At 40.0% G+C, this 20336-nt stretch overlaps 1 protein-coding gene across 1 annotated transcript in view; it reads left to right on the forward strand.

Moving 5' to 3' along the window:
- Nucleotides 1–17361, forward strand: part of mad1l1 (mitotic arrest deficient 1 like 1) — a 52753-nt gene extending 35392 nt beyond the window's left edge. The window contains exon 18 of the mRNA XM_079337277.1: nucleotides 15397–17361. Coding sequence (XP_079193403.1) covers nucleotides 15397–15546 — 150 coding nt within the window. The 3' untranslated portion in view covers nucleotides 15547–17361. The remainder of the gene's footprint in view (nucleotides 1–15396) is intronic.
- The last annotated feature ends 2975 nt before the right edge of the window (nucleotides 17362–20336 follow it).

Here is a 20336-nt window from a genome sequence, read left to right on the forward strand (position 1 = left end):
CATTATAGCTTTGTGCCTGACGCGGCCATGCAGGGAGGGGAGCACTCCACCGGCAGAGACTCCCTCCTCTGTTGTGTGTAATAAATGTGTGTGTACCTCATGGGTGGAGAGTGTGTGTGTGTGGGGTACAGAATGATGACTGGGCAATGTCACAGTGCTGGGCTGCATTTATCGATCACAAGCCCCCCGTTCGCTCATTGAGCCAGCTAAATAAAAACTGTGTGTGTGTGTGTATGTCCCTTAGCAGTTTAGTAAATCCGTTTTTTAAGTAGCTTTTGCAGTGAAAACATCCCGTTGTGCTCCCATTGTACTTACCACCTTCCTCTTTCTCTCCTCACTCCATCCTGCCCTGCTGACTATTTCTAGTTTTTATCTCCTGTTGTTTATCTGTCCCCCTCCCTCTCTGTGTAACTCTCTGATCTGAGCGCGTAGCGGAAGCTAATCACTGTGTTGTTGCTGTGTTTTGTTATGATACGGGGGGCCTCCAGCTAGAACAGAGAGTGTGGAGAATTGATACTGGCAAGGTGGAAGGCGGCGCTATGATCATGGCTGGGCCAGAAAGTTGTGGCTGGTTGTTCCTGCCTTGCTCAAGGACTCACTTGAATGCAGAGAATACAAGGAGAAAAAGAAAATGAGCTGGGATTTGAACGTGCATCTGCATGTTCAAATTTGTTTAGTTTTTTTTTTGCTAGTGTGTCCAATCTACTCCATCGAACCCACCTGTGACCCTGCCAGAAGAGATAATTCACTGTCAATATTTATTAACCTCAGACTGCTTCTACACACACACACACACACACACACACACACACACACACACACACACACACACACACACACACACACACACGTGTTATTCCCTCATTGTGCGCACTGTCACACTCAAATGCACACATACTCAGTGCAATCTCCACACTCCCCGTCACACCACACTTCACCTCTCTCTGTCTGGTAAACATGCATACAAATGTAAAAAGACACACGCACACACGCACAACATATCCAAACACCTGCTGTATTAGTATTCAGGGTGTTTGCAACTGTGGTGTGTATGACACATGCCTGATGTGGCCTATGGGAGCACAAGGGCCTGTACTACTAATGGCATACAGCACTCAAACACACACGCATACTCACAAACACACACACACACACACACACACACACACACACACACACACACACACACACACACACACACACACACACACACACACACCTAGTATCATAAAACATGCTTTTAAAAAGACTGTACTCTATTTTATGAGAATCGATAATGGACTAATTGGAGGATGAAAAGAAAAAAAGGGATTTTGAACAGGAAGTATAAAAGTCGTTGCAAATAGGATTCTAATATTATTCACCTCAGCAACAGGGTTGCCAGATAATCCTGCTAATATCCCCCAAAGCAGAGGCACCCAAATCCCCCCCATAGTGTAATCTGTTTAACCTGCAACTGTCACTTTCTTGATCTCTCTCTCTCTCTCTCTCTCTCTCTCTCTCTTTTCTCAGCCCTTTGACATTGCTTTGATTCGCTCGATCAAATGTTTCTAGTTGGATTTTGAAATGAGATGCTTTCTGTCTCTCTTCATCATTTATTGTTGTGTGAGTCTCAACAGAGTTGTTACTGAGACACAACGATGGTGATAATTATGACCACAGGAAATCTTTTGTTTATTCAATCTTTGTCACAAACTTGGCTCAAAAATGTAAACCCCCCCCCCCCCCCCCCCCCCCCCCTTTTTCATCTCTGAAAGTGTCAGAACAGTTACCCTAATTGAGGGTTTTAGCAAGAGAATGATGCTGAAACAATATTTAAGTCATCAAAACATATGTCAACTTTGGATTAAAATGAAAAAAATTGAGGATTGTAAGAAACGTACTAATTAAGCAAACTGTCGAATGGATTAGCATGAACTTTGTTTAGAACATCAAGGATCCCTAGAAAAGAAGTCCTGATGGTTGCCTTCACTGACTTTATATCTGTCATCTCCAATAGAACATGGCTTCTGTTTTCTTTGTAACCTGGGCAACAAGTCCCAGCCCATCTCGTATATGATTGGTTGCCTAGAGCAGCGACATTCAGCACCTTGCTGAACAGTGCAGGCGGAGATGCACCCAGAGCGACTGAACAAACGACAGCGTACCGTGGCTAACATGAATCAATAACCTCAGCAGCCCTCTGCTATAATCACATTCACCAACCTGAAGCAAATACCCCCAGTTCACTGGATACAAACATCTCATTTCACTTTTTGTGGATGACGGCTGATGTCTTGAAGTCTTAACTTAAAAAAAGAAAAAAGGATATTCTTTAGGTAAGGTCGTAAACTAATTAGCCAGCTCACCTACTGTTCACAGAGGTCAGACAGAAACTGAACGCATACAGACATAACAACATCTTGTCACTGCTTATCTTAAGATCTTAAGAAGCAGATGGCTAATGTAACCATTAATAAATCTTTATTCATTTGTTAGCCGGTTCAGTTCACCCTGGACCCAGGGTTATTAGTAACGTAAAAGATTTGGCTTTTAAAACAAAAGAGTAAGAAAATGGCATTAAAGATGACTAAATGTGAAAGACAAATCTCCTGACAATTTGTTTTGCGGCTTTAAAATCTGAATGACCTCAGATAAGGTTTGTGAACCTCATTCACGGAGATGAAACGGAGATGTGGAGTGCACCAGAACCTAAAATGACCCGAGCTAACATTCCTAGCTGACATGCTAAATGTTTTCGTTTTTACATTTTTGCTTACTTGCATGTTGCCATGACAACATTCTCAGCTGTACGACCTTGTCAAAGGTACTCGTGATCTTCACCGGTACACCCAGTGTTTGTCCTGATGAAACGACATAAAGACCTTCACAGCCTTTCACTTTTAAATCTTTGAATCATTTTTTTCTCTCAAAGTCAAAAACAGTGGCATCATGATGAGACCTCTGTGTTGTTATGTTTCATTCAGAGTGCTGTGAGAAGTTGTGGTCGTCACAGTCGACTCTCACTGTGCAGAATCTACTTAGCGCTGTTTGTCACTTAATAATGGATTAATGCAATGTTATGTTAAAACGGTTGTGATGCCAGAAGTATTTTGATAGGGAAATTGTGCAGAAAATGTTGCTCTGTGTGCGTTAGCCCGAGTTGAGCATGTGTGAAATTAGTATTTTTAGCTCCCCCCTAGGTGAGAGGGCTGATTAGCATCAGTGATGAGGTAGTTATGAGGCCCTGCTAATCAGCGAGATAAACACCGAAGCTGTTTTAGCGACTGGGTTATTTTGACTTTTTTTTTTAATTCTTTCAGAAGTTTCACAGAGAGTGAGCACTGTTTGCTTTTTTTTTTTTTTTTACAACATTAACATTTTTCCAATTTTAAAGGTTCAGATAAACACAAAGTCCATAATGTCAGCCTGACACTACAGGAAAAGGGACTCGCCGGCAAATGATTTTTGCACAAACTTTGATTAGGTTGCTGCAGTCCCAAGAAATAACAAGATTCATTCTTTTTGTTTTGTTTAATTTGCTCCAAGCTTTAAGAAAAGAGCACATCATTTTCCTCACGTCACAGTGCTGGCCAGAGCAGCTCATGAAAAGCAGTGCATTTGTCTGATTAAAAACCGGAAATTGTCCGATGGTGTTTGTGTTGCTGTGATTTGTACCTGAGGAACTTTAGTTGAGGAACTTTAGTGGAGTCAAAGCTGTTTAAAGAAGGCACACTGTAGACAAACAAGTTGTGTATCTCTGTAAGTAATCTCAAAGCAGACCCACTGCTGAGCCTACACACCTCTGCAATTGATTAGCTCATTAACAAAGAAACAAACACATGCACACAGGGCTGTGCTCTTCTCGCCTGAAACTAAAACCATCGAGATGCTCTCTATCGACTCCCTGACTTTTCTCTTTTCTCCTAATTTTTCCTTCCACTCTCTCTCTCTCTCTCTCATCCTTCACTTCCTTGACACTCTCCCCTGCCTTCCCATCCTAATGAAAGGAAAAGATAGAATCTCAGAGCCAGCTCATTAAAACGTTCTCCCAATTAACTGTCAGCCCTCTCGCAAGAGAGACAAGAAAGAAATGTATGGATGAATTTTGGAGGGACCGTATTTTCATGAAGGAAGAGCGGGAAATATTAAGAAAAAAAAAAAAAGCTGTAGAGGTTTCCAGAAGCCATGCACTAAGTCCTTTTGATAAAAGCATCATTTGTATCTGTGCCTGTGTGTGAGAGTGGGAGAAGAAAGAGGACAGTTAATAAAGTACAGTTTATGAACACTGTCGAGCCTTAATGACCTGTCTCTGTTTTATCAGCCACTCTGGGATGATTAACACCACACCAACGCGTGTTTGCCTGTGAGAGCATGTGTGTGTAAGACGGAGTGTAAGCCATCACTGCATGAATGGTTTTAGTCATTTGTCTGTTATAGCTTCATTTTAAAATAACTTTGAAGCCCAGCTTGGCTGACTGGGCTGCTGCCGGCGACAGGGACAGTCAGTCTTTCTCTCCCTCTGAGACGTCTTTGACTCTGTCCTTTACTGACCAATGTAATGCCACTGGATTTTTTTTCAGAGTTTTATTCGTCGCAGGCATCCACATAAAATGATAAGCACCAATTAAGCTGCGGTGATTTCTTTTGTAACCGTTTATTCAATTGATAAGACAGTAAAATGGAATATATTTAAAGGGAATGGCCGCTATAAACCACACTATTAATTACGTCCAGTTAGGTGGAAAAACAACAAAACAACAGTTTTTACAAGGTAGAGCAGTTAGAGAGAGCTACCTTTTATTATGAAGGTGTTAAACACACAGGAATAAAGACTGTGTGAGGCATCATCATCGCCTGTTCTGGACGGAGGCTCGCCTTTGACAATACACAGGCAGAGAGGGGCTGAACAACCGATGTACTTTAGTTCTTTTAGTGACATATAGATGCATGCAGAAAGGAGAAGTAGAGCAGTCACTACCACGACACTCGACTGTTTGAGGAAACCAAAGGTGAACACTGGGAGACACTGGTTCAGGTGATGATGGTCGGTTTGTGTGGCCACAGCGTTACTGACAGTGTGAACGCATTCACTCAACGTCTGCCTCAAGCTTCATGCTCCAGCTTGTGTGGCTCTGACGTGCATGTTTACATCTGATAGGAATGAACAGAGCTTTCTTTAGTTTTGGTTCGTCACGGCTCCACACCTGAATGAGCAACAACTGGTGCTAATGCTTTCTTCTTTTGTGATTTTAATGTGGTTGGCAAACTGCTTTCAGACGTGCATCACCGTATGGCAGTCGTACTGTATTACAACCCGGCACAGGTTAAAAAAAAATAAAAATGTTTGTGACAGTAATAAATGCATGAAATATCTGAATATCATGACCCATCCCCAACACACAGACACATTGTACGTTTTAACGTTGATTACAAATTAAGTATACTTTTTAGATTTTCTCACTATAATCTAAAACATTGCACTATTTACAGTTCTACTTTGTTTTGCCTGCAAATTGAATAATAAAAATGTGTTATCTCATATCTATTGAGCGTGGAAATCAATTGTTTTGTGGAAAAAGCTAAAAATAACATTAAGTTTGACTGGTGAGACTTCCAGTACAGTAACCATATCAACGATCGCGTCCCTGGATTTGTGTTTGTACTTTCTGTATTTGTCACATTCAGATTTTCAAGCCTCATCCAGGCCCACTGTGCCTGCTGTACTCTTTCTGCAGACAGAGTTAGTGCTGAGGCCGTGTAGTAGAACTATTTATAGCTCAATCTGATCACACAAGGTCGGAGCAGACTTCAGACCAACAGAGGTATATATAAAAAAAAAAAAATGCAGTCTTGATATTGCTGAGTTGTTGTTCAGGGAGGAATGTGTGTGTTCTGAGTGGTTTATATGTTATTACTGAATATCTCTTGGATTCATTATCTTTTATTTTTGCTATATGTTGGCTCCCTTCAAGAAATATATTTGCGTGCTACATGCACAAGATTTTGTGCATGAGTCTACGACAGAGTCAGGAGCAATAACATTAAAAAAACAAAACAATAATAAATATATATATATATATACACATGTATAATTTAAAAAAAAAGATTGAGTGGGAGTCTGGTAAAAGAAGGACAGCATGCTGGGACTAAATTTCACTTTGCTCACTGACTGAAACAAAACATTCACTCATGTATCGCTGATAGCTATGAAGACAAACATGTGCAAAGCACGAATAAACAGTAAACAACAAGACTGATGGGAATACAAGTGTGAGTAGATTAGCAGCTTTTTTTTGTGGATGTGACTTTATGTGCAGAAACCTTCAGAGAGAAATCTTAGGAGTTGAAATCCCCAGGAAAGAAAAAGATGTTGACTCTGATTTCTCCTGACAGTTTGCTGTCCTGCGTGCCCTTAGGGTGTGTGTGTGTGTGTGTGTGTGTGTGTATCTTGTCTTGGCATCTCTTGCTCCTCTAGTCGATGTGTGGAACATATGTCTGCTGTCTCCATAGTAACGTGATACATCAGAACCACACAAAGGTCCACCTGAGGTCATAAATATTCCCGATCCTCTGCAGCTCTGTCTCAGACTCTTAACAGTTCACACGTTACCGTTGACTCCATGACTTAATCACTCAACCCTGTCAGCCGCAGGGTTTATAAACAACCTTGACATTAGGATAAAAAAAAGAAAAGATATAACTTTGATCAGTTGACTTTCATGTATCAAGATCTGTTTGCACTAATTATGTACTTAAAAGTGAATGGATCCTTTTTTTTTAACACCAGCATCTTGCCTGTAAAGTACGACTGATGAGATGCAAAACACAAAGTTGTAAAAGGCCCTCTGTAGTTCGACAGGTAGCTTGACGAGTTCTTATAAATGGCCTCAAGTGATGTCACCTGTGGCTGAAGATTGCTACTTTGAAAATAGGAAAGTTCTGGGGTATGTCTGTGCTCGGGATTATAAGCTCGAGGCTACGTTTGCTGCTCCACCGTGTGAATGTGTGTCTGTGTGTGTGTGTGTGTGTGTGTGTGTGTGTGGGGGGGGGGCAAACTAACTGCCTCACTTTGGCCCACCCTGTGATTCAAGTGAGTAAAATCTATATGGATGTGGAATCTCCATTTAGACATTACAGGTGCTTTTGTCTATGAAAGTGCATCTTTACATCTGTCTGACACAGACAGGGGTTTAACTTTCTAGATTTCCTTTTCGTCAAGAAACAAAATTGTGTTGTGTTTTTCTAGTCCAGTTTTGAAGCCAGAAAGCATTCTTACTTATTCTTTACACAGAAGTAAAGACAAAAAATGGCCATGATAGGTGCATTTCATCTTTATGTGTTTTAAATCTGGGGGGCATGTGCACCATTTAAACCATCTTAAAATCAGTGTTGAAATGTTGTGGCGGAGGAATTTCATGGATTCAGGACTTATCAGTAGAACACTTGGTTAGTTTGACACACGTTTCTCTGAACTCATTTTAAAATGATGTTCACTTTAAACAATAATAATAAAAAAAAAAAACTGTCCCAAGAATGCAGTATCTGCTGAAAAATATATATTTTTTATATCATATAACAAGGTCAACAAACAGATCATGTGGCTCTAGTATAGCTCATCAAATCCAAAATAAAAAAAATGTACATTATGACTACAATTTCCGCCATAAACTGCAGGAGGTGTTTAAAGTGTAATCACGAATTTTAAAACCATGTTCAACCCAACATGTAACCTAATAAAGAATTCCACAAAAGTAAATGTTGATCGAGTCCCTGCAAGTAAAATAGAACAGTTATTTTTCCTTGTGTAATATTAAAGTCTTAAGGATACATGAAAGTGTAGTCTACTCCGTATTTGTTCAGAAATACTGACCTCCTGCTGAGCTCCTAAAACTCCAGCAGCTAAATGTTGTTAAACAGCCCCGTCTTGTTTTGTTCTGTTTATTACTTATCTCAAATTCACACTGCATACGTTACGATAGCAGTAAGTCTATGGGTGAAAGACTGGCTGCATACAAATAGCATTTCTCTTCAGTCGGGATCTGTTGCTTGGAATTTTAATGTTGAAAAATCCCGCTGTATGGATGGGTCAAACTACATAGAGGTCAGCACAGTGTCACACTCAGCTTTAACTAGCAGATTAATGACCTGCCAGTCACATGTCAAAAGTGGCATCCAAAGCAGAGCGGGGATTGGCAGATTTTGAGGGTTTTTTTTGTTGTTTTAACTCTTCAACTATACGATTCACAATTTTTCAAAACCTCAAATTTGAATCGGGACAAAAACACATGACCTTATTCAAGTAGTACGAGTTTAGCTTGGATAAAGGAAGCTTTGCCATTGACAGAGGCTACAGTCCTTGTCCCACTGGTCGCAGATTTGGACTTCCAATCGTGACGCTGTCCGATGCTTGTCATCACCCACTCTCTCTCTCTCTCTCTCTCTCTCTCTCTCTCTCTCTCTCTCTCTCTCTCTCTCTCTCTCTCTCTCTCTCTCTCTCTCTCTCTCTCTCTCTCTCTCTCTCTCTCTCCCTCTCCCTCTCCCTCTCCCTCACTGTAAAGCTGTCTTCTCAACTAAAAGCCATAAAGCCAACTGAAATAATCTGAATCAAATGTTGTACAGCAGAACGCAAAGTAGCTGTCGATGGTGATCCTTGGAGCTCAGACTACAACAGTTGTTGCCCTTTAAGTTATGAAAGCCCAGCTGGGAGTTGTTTTTGTATCTAAAATGTTCATAAGGGGAAGGAAAAGATCTGAGAAATCTGAAACAAACAACACAACAAAGACTTCTTTGTTCTGCACAGACGCATGTTAAATTTAGAAGTACCTGTTATCGACACTGATTCCATGTTTTATGCATTCATTCAATTAAGAATCAGGTTGATGAGTCAGTCCGACTCCTCATAAAGAGTTCTCTGTTCGATGTGTGTTTTCATGAGTCACTCATTGCTTAGATGCATTAACAATGCTTTAAAAACAAACAGCAAACAAAGAGCTGATTAGAATATAAATATGGATCAAATTGCTGCTGCTTTAATTATTATTATTTAGTTGAAGCTCGACTCTTCCTGTAATCTCTCTCTCTCCTCTTTCTGCCTCCCAACATCCGTCTCCTGACTGCAGAAAAATGCCAAAATCTGCATTTAAATGGAAAGTTTTTCATCTGCACATTTCTGATTTATTCAATTAATTTGCCTTTTTTTCAACTCAGCTAATCAGCAGCATTGCAATGCATTAGTTGATACTTGTGAATGCTGTTTTCGGAGACAGTCCAGTACAGTATGTGTTTGCAATCTGAAAAGAGGCTAACTAGCGAATGAGACACGAATACCTTTGAATTGAGGAGCGATGTATGCTGCGGTCGACGGGGACAACAAGACGAAGAGAAGAAAAACTCCTCTCATTAGCGGAGGAGAGCAGAGACCAGAGGTCATCTGATGTGTGGACTCATTAGCTCGACATGGAGCCGTTGTATCACCCAACGTCCAGGGCTTCGGTTTTAACAATAGTCCTAAAGACCAGCACGGGCCGGTACGTCATGTTAGTAAGGACGGTGAAGCTGTCTAAAAGCATTTCACATGTGCATAAAAAAAAGGCTGTGAGAGCTGTAACATAAATTGTAGGCTTGAGTGCTGATTAATTCTTATCTTTTTATTCAACGCATAATTGAAACGGTTCGTCAAATGGAAATGACAATACAGAGATCGTTTCCAAGTAGCAATTTAAATAAAAAAGAAAAAAATCCCTGTTTGCACTGTCAGAGTGGCCTGACAAATATTTTAAAAAGGCTCCAAATCAGAGGATTGTACTTGATGCTTTTTTTATGGAAATGTTACCTTTGCAACTAGCCGTTAAGAGGACGGCTGTTCATACGATGTCATATGAACTCATCCACCAAACACTAGTGCATTTAAAAACCACCGCTCCTTTCTGAGATGACATCACTGACATGCTTCTCTTCATCCACATTGAAACACTTCAGCAGAGTGTCTGTCAATGTTAGATGTGTAGTGAATAACCTGCAGACTTTGTTTACTATGTTAACACAGCGAAACATGTCCTTAATGTTACTTTTCTTGAGCGTTGCACCTTCTATTAACAGATTTATATGAATATTTTGTGAATTCATGAATATTCAGATTCCAAGGCTATATTTAGAGGCTGTTTTTTTAATTTGATTTTATTTCCTTTTATAATAACATGGACTGTATGTATTTGCATTTATTGGATCACAGGGTTTTCTGAACAGATGGGTTTTTCAGCATGTGCTGGGAATATGTATTCCAGCGGTTTCCGTTTTCAATGGGGAAATAATCTAATCTAAAATGCAACTCTACAGGTACAGCACAAACATCATGCCTTCACTTCAGAGTGCCTTCATCCCCATGCTACTGGTTGCTTGGTCTACTTCAGTTAACTTTAATTACTACACATTTCCATGGAGGATCTCTTTTTTTCTTGTCATCTGACTTCAAATGTCAGATGTTTATTTTAAATGCCATTTAATCACATCATATCAGAAAGTATATCAAAATGTAGCAGCTTTGTTGATAAGTCGTCATTTCAGTCTTTAAAGCAAAAATATCAAATAGGTTTGTCTTGTATAAGCTCCTCTAATGTGGGGGTTTTCTTCTTTTCTTTGTCCAATGGAGCAGTGGTTAAACGAGTGATTTTGTTCTTTTGGTCCAACATAAGAAAACATTCAAAGATGTGGTGTTCTGCTCAGGGAAGCTTTGATTGTCAATTTTCTGTTATTATTTTCACATTTTAATCATTGAAAACGGAAAGTAATTGTCAGAATAATTGATCTTTAAAATAATAGTGGTATCTCTCGTAACAACGCTGGGACAGGTCCTGTGCTGTGTTTGGCAAAAAAAAAAAAAAAGATAGAAAAAGAGCTGTATCAATTGTTGGTCCAAACTCATTAAAAGACAACAACATGTAGCGTTTCTTTTTATCTTTGCATGGAGGAGAACGGGCCTCAGTCTTCACGCTGAGCCTTTCTGTCTCTGTTTTTCTGAGGGGTGGTTTGTGCCACATCCACTCTGACCCTGTCTGCTTTGGGAGAAGAGCGTGATTGTCATTCAGGCAGCATGCAGCTCCCTGGTTGGATGAGGTCACTATAAAGCCCCACCCTGCATCTCAAGCCAGCAGGTATTGATTTCCTTTAATTGGATAGACAAATGAAAAGTGGGTAAGAATGGGCTAGCGCGGCTCCTCTCCATTGTTGAGGGCTGTCCTCTCGTGGAAAGTTTGTCTTGTTAGATTCGTACCCCTGATCTTTGGAGAAACACAAAGCAGGTCTCTCTGTGTTTTCAGGCTCAGCGATGGCGGCGGCTCTTTGTAGGAGGAGCCTGTCATACTCGTGTTTACCTTAACTTTACCTTGCAGTTTGTTTTTCCTTTATCTCACTCGCTTCACAGAATGAGAGAAATCCTGTTGTTTTCAAATACAAACAGAATCGAGTTGCTTTCATAAAGGTCACATATTGTTTCCAACAATTTATAGAGAAGTGTGAATATTCAAATATGCATTGATAAGGTCAACATTTGAATAAAGCTGATTTAAAAAAAAAAAAACTCCCCTGACCTTTTATTAACGTCTTTTGAAATTTCCCTGCGTGACGAAAGATATACGTGAGAAAAAATCCAACAAGCTGTGTCGAATGTGTCACGCTCAAGGTTGCATTGGTTTTAAATCTGCTTCTCTTTGAACCAACAGTAGGCTTTTTTTTCACTTTGATCATTATTGTTTTTATACTGAGAATCTATTACATGATGTTATTACTATTAATGGGTTAAATCTACACTAAGTGGAGATAACATGCACAAAGTTAAACCACACACAAATATTCCAGTTCTTTGTTGTAATTTCAACCATCTATAAGAGAACAAATGGCATCAAGCGGCAACCTTTGGTTTTCGGAAGAATAACAGCCGATGCAGAAGTGCAAAAAAAAGTAGTTCCTCTGGTGTCGACTTCAGGCTGTCTTCAAAAGTCAAGGAAGTCCAGCTGAGTCCAATATTACAATGCCCACTTTTACAGCACAAATGTGTTTAGAGCCTGGTACAAAACAATCCTATATGGTAATTCTGTTGTCTAACTTTAAATCAAAGTTTAAAGTTTAGTAGCTGCTATGTTGATTGTGAATGTGTTTATGTTCTCATACTGTTAATATGCACAGTATATGGGGAGCCCAAGGCAAATTGACCATAAAGATTGATTCTATTGTCGTTGGTCTCACCTACCAGAATGTGAAAATTGAAACTCAGATACTGAGTGACCATAAGGTGCATTGTAGATATGATTTAGTCCACAATCCAAACTACCTCTTACTCTTGTCAGTGTTGGTCTCGTCTGCTGTTGTAGGTGTTATAGAGGTACAGATTATTCATTCGAAAGTAAGGATGACCTTCCTGAAATCTTGAAATACAAGGCCGTTGACTTGGTTTGGCAAAACCGTAGGAGTCTTGCTGTCCTTGGCCCCACCAGGCTTTCATCAACTGAAACACACACACACACACACACACACACACACACACACGTATAAAACATTCTGTTCTCAAGACAAACTTGGGCAGAAGGTGCTTCAGACTCAGAGATTTCCATGGTAACCGCTCACAGTGGCTTTTTTTTCCCCCCTTTCCTTTAATGTATGTGTTTCATGTTTCCAGAGCAACGGTCATTTCTAGAGCTATGTGCACAGACACGTGTTTGTATTTGCACCTGTGATGAGAGGAGCAGCCCGAGGACATGGCATAGCTTTCAGACAGCCACTCAGGGACAGAAAACATCGGGGACTGTCAAGGAATAGAGCCATGGAGGGAGGCTGGGTGGACAGAGTGATAGATTACAGACGAGTTTTCCACATGTGAAGAGTTCGACCTAAAGAAGTGACCAGAAAGGTGTTATTGTGACTACTCGTGATTTACGGAAACACGTCTGCTTAGTGGAAAGAAGTCAGCTCAACGTGTCTGCATGAGATGGATTTTGAAAATGAATGTGTTTTATTTGCCACTGTAAAAGTAGGTGTTGACGCGTCTTATCAGTTCAGGGATGAAGGAGATGAATCTGAAGAGTGTTTGTGTTTTTCTTTGACCGATGTTTTGAAAGTCCAGATAATATGCCATTTAGTTTTCTACAAACCCTTGGACCCCACTAGCTGGCTACTTTGTCCAACTGAGTGACTACTTGTAAACCCCCCCCCCCCCCCCCCTGTCCTCCCTACACCCTCGCTCCTCTCTGACCTCCGACACCCACACACCACGTCTCCGAAACCTCCGGCCCTCAGACACCGGCCTTCTGTCCATATCAGAGTCCTCACCCATGGAGACAGGACCTTCAGTGTCACAGACCTGACCCCTTTTTAACCCCCCCCCCCCCACGCACACACAGACACCTGCAATGAACCATCTTTGGACTCATTCAAAAAATAAACCTCTCAAACACAATCTGTTCTCCACACAGCAGCCAACCACCTCCCTCTACTCTCCATACGTCCTCTTTGTTTGGTCCCTCCACCTGGTAAAGCTTCTTTCCGGTCCCTTGAAAGGTGCTTTATAAATATAATGTATAATTATTGTTATAACTCCATATGTCTATGGAAGGCCTGCCTTTAAAGCATAACACTTTTACATCTGATAATTAGCGTAAAGACAGGAAAACAACAGCGTGGCAGGACATCACAGGGCTCTGGGAGTTAAAGTCGCCGACAAAGTAACCATGACGATCCAGCTGCAGACCTTTGCTAAGTGTCATTCTCTCTTTCACTTCCTCCCCCGTCTCCATCCACTGTTGACTTAAAGAAACAACAACTGCATGAAAACATTTCCAAAGTAAAGAGCATTGAACTGATCCACGTCCTCTTTAGGAAGAAAATGATCACCCAGCAACTTCTTTCAAATATTAGCTCAAACTTCTTGTTCAGTCCCACACCTCCCGAGACAAAATCTCCAACATCTGACTGCTGGGTGATGTGATATTTATTTATTTTGTATTTTTTTAAATACGTTTGATATCAATGGCATTGCCTACATCAGAGTGAATTAGATTTTGCTTATCCTCCTGTGGCTCTGTGTGAGGAGGGGGGGGGTACAGTTTTTTTTCTCCTAAAAAATGCAAAGCAAGACGTCTGCTCTGGTCCAAGCTATGCAGGATGACGATGCATACATGTTTATTATTCTAACGAGAAGAATAATTATGTGCATTCTTGAGTTTCTCTTTAAGACAGAACTGAGAGCAACATGACTCAACCACTCTTGTTGTTGTTTTGTTTTTTTGACATTGCAGCAGGTTGAAGTCTTTTGAAGTGTAGAAAAGCATGAGCGTCCTCAATCAATAAAAACATCAACTTTCCTCAGCGGCTTTCTACCTTTGACGTCAGCTTTGATTTGAAAGCTACTGTAATGTCGGCACTGTTTGTATGTTTTGTTCATAAAAATACAACTTCGAGGAAAAAAAAAAAGAAAAGAGCAAGTCATTCTGAAGAAATTCCCCGTTAGCCCTCTCCTCTGCTTTCAGCCTCGGTTTAGCATTGTGCAGTCAGCTTGCAAATGTCATTAGTTCAGTTATCCCCTGCTGTCACCCATTAGAGATTTGTGGATGTTCACACAAAAGTGAACAGCTGAGCTCACCTCATCCGGATGTGTGTGAGGAAGCAAACTAATTGGTTTATCAAGTTGGATTTCTTTTTTTAAAAGCTTGCGTCATCTGTGCTGTTTCCCAAAGTTGGATTGCTAAAGTTGATCAGGTTTCCAAACAAAAATGCTGATTGTCAGTATTCATATTCAGTGTTTAAAGTGTCCGTGTAGGAGATGACAAAGTGCAGCCTTAAATCTCTCTGTTAATCTTCTTCCATTCTTTCTTTTGTCTTCTAATCTCTGTTTTCCCTTCACCAGCTGTTCCATAAGCCTCCTCGAGATAATTATCCAGTGAAAAGATCTGTTTCTCTTCCACACATTGACACAGGACATTTGTCAGACGTCTCCATATCTTCCCGGCGTGTCTTGGGACTCGGCTGCTCTCTCGCTACCTTCCCTCCCTCCCTCCCTCCCTCCCTCCCTCCCTCCTTGCGATGCTTTAATTACTTCATCCCTCGTTTCTCTCCTTATCCCTTTCTCCTTCACTCCACTGCCCCGAGCTGCTCCTCATTCCTTTTAATTAATCCACACAGATTTAGACACCTTCACCCTGCTGTGAATGCGCGCACACACACACACACACACACACACACACAAACAGAAAGTTGACAATCCCCTGTGGACGATAACTTTAAGTGATCTTGCTTCACTTTGAAAGTTTTTCTGAGGAGATAGAAGAAGTGGGAACTCTGACTTTAATTCTTTGGTATTGGGTCTTGATTTTTGACGTCTGTGTGTTTATGATCTCATGTGGTTTGTGTGTGTGTGTTTGTGTGCAGAGCTCCAATGGCAGCATGCAGCTCATGGAAACCGAGTTCTCCAAAACTCTGGACGAGATGGTGGCGCTTCATCTGCATCACCAGAAGAGCCTCCCAGCCTTCCTCTCAGCTGTGACTCTTGATCTCTTCAGCCGACAAACCACAATCTGACGTAATCTGACACCCGCTCAGACACAGGCCTGACACATTTCACATGGGATTATCATGATTTTTTCCCCCCTGCTTTTTTTTTCTCTCTCTCTCTCTCTTTTTTTTCTCATCTGACTTTCAAACAGTGTCGGAAACTCGCTGGTGTTTTAGAGACTCTCTGACATGAACGGAGCAGTCGGTGCTGTGTTTTGGATAAACACAGTCCTTGTTTTGTGGAAAGCTTTTATCGTTCATTCAAAGGGCTTCGACAGCCACTTCATATTTCTATTTGTTCTCTGAATATTTCATCAATAAAGTTTTTTTAACAGTGTTCTGAACACCAGAACAAGATTATCTTTATGTTGAAGCACATATGCCCTTCATTTGTCAATAGAGCTTGTTCCTCTTTTTTTTTTTAGACTGTGGTTTTGTGTTTCTTTGGATCTGCAGATGTGTTTTGCAAGGCGCGGTTTTTGGTGACTCTGTACATTCAGCCTTCTCTTTCCCCAACCAGGAAGACATTCATGAAATCCTTAAAATTAAAAAAAATAAAATAAATGGTAACGTTCTTTTACAGCATATCACAGTATCCTATTTAGTTACGCTAAATATTAATATTTGACTTATTTGAATCAATCTGTTTCTTGAATTGCAAAAAAGAAATCTGAATAGGTTTCCTGTGCTTGTCTCTCCCATAGGGTGTCATGTTAGGGTAAATGCCACCTGGTTCATCACTCTTCTTTTTTGGCCTTTATTAAGCTGGTCTGTACTTTAAATTAGTCTGTTTGCAAAATGCAAATTCAGGTCATTATTTTCTGCAGGAAAACCTGAAGATCTAAATGCATCTGACTGTCGCTAACAGTAAGTAAAGACAAACATATTTTCTCAACAACATTTTTATTCAGGGCTTGAATATGTGGTTTGCAAACCATCTTCATACATAAGTGTTTTACACAGTGGATATGTTTTCTTCTCTTCACCTACTTGATACATGTTCATTGATTCACATTAAAGTTATCAAACGAGGCTCAGACTAAGAAAACAGTGACATTCATATGACCATGGATACAAACAATCAATGGATATTCCCCCTGCTTTGAAGTTGGTTTTGATTGTACCTGTGTGTATTGGTACAACTACAAACACAAGATTAGACAACAATGATTAGGCAGTAATAAAAAGTAATGGCAGAAGGACACATGGGGGTGAGGAGGCAGCGAAGGAGCAATCCAATAAAAGTGAGAAACAAAAGGAAGTGAAGTGAGAATAAAACCACTTATCACAGCCGTAATATAAGATCTCCAGCTGGGGCAGCCATATGTCTCATGAGAAAACATATTCCCCTCTATGGTACATGCCACATACTGTCCTTGTTTTTTTCCCCCCACATACTCATTACTTTTCACAACACAGCACATCCTGTGCACACTGCAACTCTCACCTAGAAGGGATATTTTAGAGGCTTTCATATGAGCTGTGCAAAATCAACAAAAACAAACAAGCTTCTTCTTCGCTGCCAGATGAAATGGCGATATATCATTTTTGTCAGCATCTGATAAGATAACTATGCTTTTACATTTGAAATTCCACTGTAATGAATAAAGAGAGTGTGGAACTGACTTGACTTCTTCGATCAACTATACTCAAAGGTTAACCTCTGGGGGGAGGGGGGGGGTCTCAGTTGTTGGTGATAGTAAAATTATTAGCAATGAAGTTAAATTGTGCTACAAAGTGTGAGACTGTGACAGACGGGGCTCTCTGATTTTTCCATGCCACCCAGAATGTCTTAACCATTTACTGTGTTCCTAAATTTGAATAAATGAAGGTCAGCTCTGATATTATCCTAAGAGTCTTCATCATTTTGTCAGTCCACTGTCTTTTTGCATGACTTGGATTCTTCTCTTTTTACTCTCTAAGCATGGTACTCTAAGTATTAGTTGTTTATGTTGTTTATTAGTTGTTTTGTTTATGAGGCTCAATGATGGAAGGGGAGTTGGGCATATGATGTGTACCCAAACATCGGTTATTGTGACGGTGTCTAAATTTAACACCTTTGAAAAGAATGTGCTAATCCAAGAGCCCCAGTGTTACGCACACCAGGCTGCAGTTAGGAGGAGACATAGGCACAATAAAAGACGTTTTAACATGTTTAAATGATAAATGATTTTAATCTTGTTTCAATAATAGTTTAAAAGAAACACCCTGATTCAACTATAACTGAACATTCACAGCGTCTGCATTCTAAAGAATTTCAACATTGATACTTATGTCCTCCTATTTCCCTCTTCTTGCCAACATTACATTTTTAACAGGGCATTTCCTTCCTTTTCAGACCCGTCGCCAGACCTTAGTCTTAGGGGGGCATATGAAATGCAATATTATCAGCCAGTACGCATATTTTAATAATCCTATACTGTATTCGCTTAGCACACAAACATGTTAAACATAACCAACAGCAATATGACCCTGTACACTATAAATGATTCTGTAGTCATGTACATTTAACTTAATATGTCTGATAAAATGTATTCAACATAAATGCGTCCTTGATTTTGTGGCAATGGTTTAAAGGGATACTTCACCCATCTACATGAAGCTGTGTATCATGGTAGTAGTGTTGAATGGTTGTGAATCCAACCCTCATTTTGCCCTGAGACGAGAAAAATGTGTTTTTCTTTGCTTTCTTTGCAAAAAGCGTCATATTGCATCACAGGAGGCGTGATGCAGGGTCAGGAGAGGTCGCACAAAAAAAATCTCTATGCATAAAAATGTGTTTTTAATTTTTTTTTATTTTTTTTATTTTTTTTAAATTCAAACAATTTCCCTCATGTCTGCATTACTAACTGTGACGCAATAGTGACACAGGATAATGTATACAAATATGCTTAATTTAAATTTTAACTATGTTTTGCCAGATTGCTGTTGGAGTTTTATAAAAGCTCAACAAGTGTCATCCTTGTCCTCTCAAAGTGTAGTTAGACCACTTTGGCTGTTGTATCTGAACTAACATGTCTTGTTGATTTGGTTCAAAGGTTTTCCAAGAAGACAGATCTTATCATCCAGAAGAAGTCTCCTGCATTCAACATGTCTCCATGCTACTGAAGAAACTCCCTGACTCTGAATGGGACTTCGTACAGGTCAGTCTGCTCTCTTTTATTGGCATTATTATATTAATAAGCATTGCTTTTGAGTATATATTGTTTATTTCTGATTGATTGATTGATATGAATATAGTTTGACAGAGCGACACTGGAATAATGCCTCAGAGAGTAACAGTAACCAAGCCATACAACAGTCATCTCTCCTCTCCACACACCCAGACTCTAGCAGTTCACACAGGAGCTAAGAACTAAAGTCCTTCCTTTTTCCTGAAGTCAAACAGATGACGGTCTGGTCCCAGGACTTGTTTAAAAGGTCTAATGAAGCTTAGCAGTGACAATGCACCTACAACACATTTTCTTACCTCAATGTTTTGATCCATATTGCTGAAGAAAATTAGTTTGTTTTGTTTGCTCAGTCATAAAATCAATTTATGAAGAAAAAGATCCTCTTCCCCTACAAGAAATTCAAGAAATTACATGTATTGCATACTGTACATAGTTTAAAGCAGACTCTAAGCTTTGTCTGTTTACTATTCAAAACCTTTTGAGCTGGAATCTTTGGGTCACCTTACAGTTTGTTTGTTGTTTCAGTTTGACAGTAGCAGCATTCATGTTGACATTGCCCTTACAAATAACACTAACTTAATTTCAATCGTTTATAAGTTTGTATTGCCTATTTTGTATATCACATTAAAGCATATTTTAGGCTGGTGTGTGGCCTACAGAATAATGAAGTTGTATTCGTAGTTGCACTGATATTATAAATATTTAAAATGCTGAATTTAGTTCTTTTATTATCTAAAGTGTATCTATTGTAAACTGTGATAAGTTGAAGTACCATCAAAGTTCTTTACATTCGCAGCGACCTCCGACCTCCCCGCCGGTCCTCCATCGTGGGTGTGGGAGGCAGGCGGGTTCAATGAAGGTCGCCCAAAAAAAATTAGAGGGGTGTCAACATTATTGCCACTATCATCCCTCGACTGGTTGACATCTTTTATCCAGATCAAGACAAATGCTTGATATATTTGTGGCGTCTCTGCTGCCAGCTCTTTACCGTGATAGCTACTTAATATTTTTGTTTAAATTTGGTTAATTTGTTTGTGTGCTTTATTTAAATCTACTCAATTTAAACAGGTTATTCTTTAGCAACTGATTTGAGTTATATTAACTCAACTTTTAACAAAGCAATGTTATGATGAGTATCCATAACACACTTGACAATACAACATATTAGATGTAACACCAGAAGCATCTCTCAAACATTGCATTTTAAAGCAGTCAACAGAGGGATATGCATTGACATGTGACACACACATACACACAGACTTTGAAACTTCCGGTACTTTGAGTGGCAGCAGCGCAGCGCTGTCCTCTCGCTAGTCCTCCTGTCAGTACAGCTGGATGCAGCGTTAGAGAACCTTCTCATCCTTCCATCTGGACTTAGACTTGTCTCTCCCACTAATACCTGTTTTGCGCTTGCAGCCGTCTTGCCGTCCTGTCTGAAATACTACTGCCTCCTCAAGGTTTGCACCTGACCTCATTCACGCAAATAATCTTGGTAAATCACACACAAAATGACCACAAACCAAACGTGCAAACTTTTGCAGTGAACACACAATTTAGTACTATTTAATTGAAATATTAGTAAATCAGGCCCTAACTGAGATAACTCTGCTTCTGATTAGTGTAGATGGTTAAACACCATCAACA

The sequence above is a fragment of the Symphodus melops genome (genome assembly GCF_947650265.1).
Source record: "Symphodus melops genome assembly, chromosome: 2".
NCBI lineage: Eukaryota > Metazoa > Chordata > Actinopteri > Labriformes > Labridae > Symphodus > Symphodus melops.